Source organism: Pteropus vampyrus, unplaced genomic scaffold (genome assembly GCF_000151845.1).
Source record: "Pteropus vampyrus isolate Shadow unplaced genomic scaffold, Pvam_2.0 Scaffold341, whole genome shotgun sequence".
Lineage (NCBI taxonomy): Eukaryota > Metazoa > Chordata > Mammalia > Chiroptera > Pteropodidae > Pteropus > Pteropus vampyrus.
Genome location: NW_011889122.1, coordinates 248,238 through 254,858, shown reverse-complemented (window position 1 = coordinate 254,858; position 6,621 = coordinate 248,238). Strand labels below are relative to the sequence as shown.

General features: G+C 65.3%; 1 protein-coding gene across 1 annotated transcript in view; it reads left to right on the top strand.

Annotated features, from left to right (window-relative positions):
* ASPG (asparaginase) overlaps window positions 1-6,621 on the top strand; it is a 28,693-nt gene that overhangs the window by 7,912 nt on the left and 14,160 nt on the right. The window contains exons 2-4 of the mRNA XM_011378504.1: window positions 3,158-3,266; window positions 3,913-4,024; window positions 5,885-6,010. Coding sequence (XP_011376806.1) covers window positions 3,158-3,266; window positions 3,913-4,024; window positions 5,885-6,010 — 347 coding nt within the window. The remainder of the gene's footprint in view (window positions 1-3,157; window positions 3,267-3,912; window positions 4,025-5,884; window positions 6,011-6,621) is intronic.

The following is a 6,621-nucleotide window of genomic DNA, read 5'->3' as shown; positions in this document are numbered from 1 at the left end:
ACCCACGTCTCTCGCCTGGGAAACCACCTTCGTAAGGGCTTTCGCCTGCCATGTACATTTAGAGAATGGGAGAATATTCTCACCACGTTCTTCCCCACTGGCTCCTGCAGACAGATCTGGGGGTGTGTCCACACGGTGAGACCCCTCGCCCTCTGCCCGCCTGTGTCAGGCGCCCGGCATCTCCACGGGCAGCAGCCTCGTGGGGACGCGGGGTCCCGGCCGGCGCGTTTACCCCGCGCACAGGGGCAGCTGTGGGAAGGAACAAAGTCCCCTTTCTCGTCAGGGTTCTCCTGGCTGGTCTGATAATCAAAGACACAGGAGACAGGTCAGCAAGAGAAAGTCACCTAACTCAATACGCACACGTGGACAGAGACCCCATACGAGGTTCTTGCCACTCTGCGTGGCTGTCACCACTGTCCCTGGCCGCAAGCTTTCCTGACCTTGACTGACAGTGTGTCACCAGGGTTTTGCACGGAGAGAATAGAACAGAAAGGGAATTGAGCCCACCCAGGCCCTGGGTGGGGACACCAGCGTCCGGGTCCTTTGGGACTCAGGCCCTGCCATTTCCCACCATGTCGTAAGCCGTTGTCCCACCATCGGCCAGCAATAGCCTAGCTACAGGTGGAGGTGACCATGCATGACATGAGCTTGTCCTATGAACCCAAACCCCAGATTTCCACAGAGGCCCCAGCGCCACCCACCGGGCGGGGAGTTGGAGTGGAAAGCGGCCTCGTGAGGGTCCTGGGGCTGCCAGGACAAGTGGCCACACACTGGGTGGTCTACGGGAACCGAGATGTGTCCTCTCGGAGTCCGACGCTGCCTCTCCCTTGGCGGTGGCCGCGTCTTGCAGCCTTCGAGGCCAGAGTCTTCGCGGCTCTCTGCTCCGTCCTCCACGCGGCAAATGTCCCCCTGCCTTCCTCCCGCAAGGAAACCGGTGATGGGCGCAGGGCCTGCCCGCACGGCCCAGGTCACCTCCTCATCTCAAGACCCTTGATTTGCCTTTGCGTTTCCGGTCACGCTCACAGGTCCCGGGGATCAGGGCGTGCACAGTTTTGGGAACTGTTTTTCATCCCTCTGCAGACGGGGTGCAGAAACCGGGCCGCCAAGCGGGCCAGCTGTGGAGCTCAGGCTTCCTCCACGTCCGGTCCTCGCCGCTGGCAGGGTTGGCGAGTCCAACCCTCGTGGAGGCAGGAGTGCATCCCGGTCACACTGCAGGCGTCGCGGGGAGGTGGCCGGGCTGGCAGAGGTGCCCCAGTGTCCCCTGGGCGTGGTTTCCTTACAGCCACAAGCAGCCGTGGCTCACATGAGCGGGGGTCGGGGGGCAGTTGCTGCCCAGTGTGCTCCCCGTTGGGTCGCCCTCTCTGGCTGGGGAGCTGGCGCCACATCCGCAAACATCCAGGGGGCCAGGAGGGCTGTGCTGGTGGGGGTGGCGGGGCCGGCGGGGGCTTGGGGTTCAGCGGTGGACTCAGGGTGTCTGTCGGGCGTCTGACTCTCAGACATCGCGACAATGCAGGGGTCTTCAGTTCGCTAAGCTGCGGTTATGCAGCCGCAGGAAATGGATGCGCCCTGTGGTGGGCCGGGTGGGAGCTGCAGGCCAGGAGGCGGGCAGCGGGGGGCAGCAGGAACACGCGGGGCCGGCTGCGGAGGGCCTGGGGCAGTGGGCTGGGGGGCTGGGGCTGAACGGAGCCCCTGGCCCCGAGGAAAGGAGTGTGGGGGAGAGAATTGTCCTGGCCTGGAGGACGCGGACCCTCACGGTGGCTGAAGGAAGGACTGAGCGTGAGTTCCTTGGGGCGAGGCAGGCGGGCTCTCGGGCTCCTTGGAGGGGAGGCGTGAGCGAGCTCGCAGAGTCGAGGGGTGAGGATGCGATCCGCCAGTGCTGGCTTTGAAGCTGGAGCAGGGGTTCCCGAGGTTGGGGAGGTGGGAGCTCGGGAAGCCGAGGATGGTCGTGGTGCAGGGCAGCAGTGGACAGCCGTTCGCGTGGAGCCGAAATCTGCCAACGGCCGAGCGAGCCTGGACATTCCCCCCACCCCAGTGCCTCCAGTGAGGCCACAGCCCTGCAGAGCCCCCCAGAGCTGTGAGGCAGCAGCGGGGCGTGGGGTGGTTTGTGTACAGCAGCAGGACGCTGATGAGCCCAGCGGACTTGCAGGCTGGGGACAAGACTGAGGCTCAGGAGTGCCCGCCGCGCGGGGTCTGAGGGTCTAACGTGTTTCAGCCAAGGGAGCTTTTAGAGGAGGGGGAGCCCGTTGTCCTTGCTGCCATGTCTGGGTCCCTGACACAGCCAGGCAGGTGGCAGTCACCTCGGCGAAGGGTAAACGTGAAGTCAGCCGAGTTGCCCAAGGTCATGGTGCTTGTGGGGAGCAGTGTAGGACAGAAGGCCAGGACCCCCAGGCAGCGATCCTTCTGGGAGCCCGTACCGAGGGGTCATTTGTTTCCAGGAGACATAACCTGTGACCTTTTAGGGTTTTCTTAGAACACAGGGCCATTCCTGCCCAGTGCCTCCTAAGATGCACGTTTCTGAGGCATGGAGGCTGTAGGCAGGAGGCCCGGGCTAGGCCCTGGGGGGGTTACACATGGTCCATCGACGGAACAAGGGCATAGAAGCCTGTGGGAAGGGCCCCAGGGCCTCGACATCCAGGAGGGTTTCCTGGAGGTGGTGACCTGAGCTGGAGCAAAGCACCTGCCAGGTGAGAAGAGGGGAGGGGGCAGAGGACTTCCTGGCAGAGCCAACAGTGTGTCCGTGGGCAGGAGCGAGTGTGGCCTTCTCGGAAGCAGAGTGGGCACATAAGGCTGAGTTGTGAGTAAAAGGCCAGAGGGGGCCAGGAGGCCCTGAGCCCCGGTGGGGGTGTGGCTTACCTGGAGGTGGGGTGTTGGTGGAGGCAGGCCCTGGGGCTGCCTGGGGGACAGCAGCAGGCAGTACTGGCTCCAGGGAAGAAGCCATCACATGCAGACACGGACGGCTGCCCATCCTTGCCGGGACCCGCGGTGGCTGCAGGCCCGTCCGCCCAGCCTCTAAATTCCCTGAGGGCCAGCGCACACCAGGGTCAGCCCTGGTCCCGCCCCCACCCAGTCCAGACCCTGGCCCTAGCACAGACCTGTGGGGAGGGAGGGGCCCGCAGCTGCCAGCCCCTGACCCCCATGCCCGGGCCTCTGCCTGCAGTGCTCCTGCCCGGGAGGGGCCTGGCCAACGTCCTGAGGACTCTGCCCATGTTCCACGACGAGGCGTACGCCCAGGCCTGCGGCCTCCCCGAGGACACCCTGGTTCTGCCGTGAGTGTGGGGTCCCCACAGGGACACAGCCAGCTGTTGTGGGAGGGCCATTCCGGGGCTGGGCGGTGCCTGCCGGCTCCCTGGGGCATGCTGTGCTTCCTCAGGGGTTCCTGGGGGAGCCACTTGCAAGAGGCTGTCATGAATATCCTCTGGTACTCTCTGGAGCTGACCCACAGCCCCCTTTCAGACTCCCACCAGCTTGGGCGTGGCTGGCCCCAAGTGGCTCCTTCTCTCCACAACCTTAAGGTCCCTCTGTTTCTCGGCCCTCAGCGGGGGCTGCCTGGTGCCCTTCCCAGCTGGTGGGCTGAGTGAGGGCTCGCCCTCCTGCCTGCCCCATTCCTCCCAGGGGCGTCTCCTGGCTGGCTCAGGGCAGAGCCCAGCCTCTCTCTCAGAGCTGGCTGTGGGAAGGTGACACCATGCCCTCGGGCGGGAGCAGCTCTGTTGGCCGTCCTTCCGGCGCCCGCCTCTGTTCCTGGGGCCGCCAGGTGGAAGGGATGCCGGGCTCCGTACGCAGGATGAGGAGAGTTTGTGGGTGTGTAGGGCCCAGGGACACTGGGCCCCCGGGTGCTGGGGCCACTCGGGGCAGAGGGGAACAGGGCTGGCCAATGGGAGCGCTGAGTGGGAGCCGCCCTTCTGCCTCCTGCAGGCCCACCCATGCTAATCAGAGGGTCATCTACACCGTGCTGGAGTGCCAGCCCCTCTTCGACTCCAGTGACATGACCATCACCGAGTGGGTTCAGATTGCCCAGACCATCGAGGTAGCTGAGGAATGTACTGGGCGGAATTGGGGGTGTGGGCGGGGCTGGAGTATGGGCGGGGCTTGGGGGCGGGGCTGCATTACTGGGTGGGGCTGAGGGTGTGGGCGGGGCCTGCGTGTACTGGGCAGAGCTGCATTGCTGGGTGGGCTGTGGATGTGGGCAGGACTTGTGGGGGGCGGGGCTTCATTACTGGGTGGGGTTGAGGGTGTGGGCAGGGCTGCGTGTACTGGGGGGGCTGAGGTGTGGACGGGGCTGCGTGTACTGGGCCGGGCTGCGGGCGTGGGCGGGGCGGGGCCAACACTGCAGAAGCCCTCTGGGGGTCCGTGGTGGAGTCTGCCTGCTGAGCTCTGGGAGCGCCAGGGAGCAGCAGCTTCGGGAAAGTACCCGGCCCTCGCGGGGGTCATACCTCAGCAGCAGGGCTTCTTGCCCCCGTGTAAGTGAAGTGTGGACAGTGACTGCCACCTCCTTTCCCTGGAAGACATTGCCGCAACAGCGTCCTGGCTCGTGTGTACAGTTGGTTTGTCCCAGTCAGTATCCTGGGCGGGGATGTGTGATATTTCCCCGCAGGTCAGCAAGCCTCCAGGCCTGGTTCTCACCTGCTCGCCAGAGGCTCATCACAGAGGCTCCCCTTCCCTGGCAGCCAGGGAGTGGGCCCCGGTCACACACCTGTCTCCTTCTGCTCGAAGGAGGACAGCTTCCTTGGCTTTATCTCCCTCACCGTGAGTGACTGGGACAGTGTGTGGCCCTGGGCCTGGCCCTTATGTCCCTGAATGGGGTCACCAGCTGCAGTGGGCATGTATGCAGCCATGGTCTGGGCAGTCTCTCTGGTTTGTGGCCAGCAGGCCCCTCCGTGCAGTGCCTGAGCTTTCTTCTGAGTGTCACTGACTGTGGTCCTGGCTGCAGGGTCCAGCTACCATAGACTCACAGAGGGCCTTCAGAGCCAGGTGGCCCTGCCTGCGACTGGGCCCCGTGAGGCCAGCAGAGGGCACCCCAGCCCGCCCCATGGCTCAGCTCTGTAATTCCCAGGCTAGCTTGGTTCCGTCTTTCCATGAGCCATGAGGGGGGGGCCCCTCAAGACAGGCTAGGCCTCTGGGCTTCCACGGCTGTGCCCTTTGCAATCACACCGACGCCCAGTCCTGGCTGTCCTCTAGGAGGTGGTGGCCGGAGAACATCCCTGTCTAGCCACCTGTTCTCCTGCAGAGCTGGCCCACTCGCCTGGGAGGGCTGTAGCCGGAAGGGCCCTTCCCCAGTTTGCCCGTCAGCATCCTGCCCGCTCGCCCAGGTCCAGTTCCAGGCAGCTTCCCAGGTCACTTGTCAGCTCCCAGCACGGCCCATGCCTCCTGCACATTGCTGTGTCCGCACCTGGCCCTCCCATTGGACATCGAGGCTCGTGACCTGCTCATCCTCATGGCTCCTGCTGCCCTGGAGGCAGGGGTCACTCAACAAGGGGCTCTTTGGAGCGCTGAGCTGAGCTCTGGCTGGTCCCCAGTGTTCTTGGGCGCCTGATTGGGCATCGCTGGGGAGAGGCGCAACCCGGAAGTCTAGAGGGGGGACCTGCCTGCTCTTGGGGAATGTCCGGAGAGCCTCAGACCCCGTGGTCTCACACGCTAAGGGGCGTCGTGGGGAAGGGTCGGGAGGAGACCGCCCTGGGACAGGGGGGGTTTGGGGGGTTGGGGCCCGGGGCGGCGGTTGTTTTCCGGGGGGGGCTTCCGTTGCTGGGGTTCCACAGCGCCCTGGCCCCTGCCCCTCCTGCCACGGGGCCCTCTCTGTTTCCTGGGCGGAGGCCACTGGGCACTGGGCCCTGGAAGGCTGGCAATGGCGAGGGGCCGGCCTGCCTGAGGCTGGCCTCCCACCCCGCAGACACACTACGAGCAGTATCACGGCTTCGTCATCCTCCACGGCACTGACACCATGGCTTTCGCGGCCTCCGCGCTCGCCTTTGTGCTGGAGAACCTGCAGAAAACCGTCATCCTCACCGGCTCCCAGGTGACGTCCCAGGCTGTCCGGGCCAAGGCCCGTGGGTCAGACCTTCCTGAGGCCACGAGGCCCGTCGGTGCTGCGGGGCCCGGCTCAGCCTGCAGTCCCCACCGCCGCTCCTGCTCTGCCTGTGCTGTCTGGCCGGCCGGTGCTGGTCAGTACCCCGGGCCTGCCGCGTGCCAGCCCTGCCCTCCGGGGTGGCGGGGTCCACAGCCCACTGTCAGCCGTGCCCAGCTGCCGTGCCGAGCTGCCCTGCCTTTGTCCCTCCCATCATTCTTCCCACGGTGGTTCCCACTGACGCCATCCTCGGGGACCTGGGCACTTCCCGCCCCCTCCTCTCGCCCTGACCCAGCACCACTCCAAAGCCAAAGCAGGGGGAATGTTCTAGAAAACCACTGGATTTGTGAAGGGCAGCAGGAGAAGTCTGGACCCCTGTCAGGGCCTGCATCAGAGGCCGACTTGGGGTCCCCATTGCCTATGCTGGCATGGCAAGGGCAGCTGCAGAAGCGTAAACCCCAGTGGCCATTGGGGCCAGCACCCCACATGTCCCTTGGGGTCCTTCCCCGGGGGCTGAGACTTTCTTTCGGAAGCCAGTGCTGTCCCTTTGAGAAGCTCCTGGG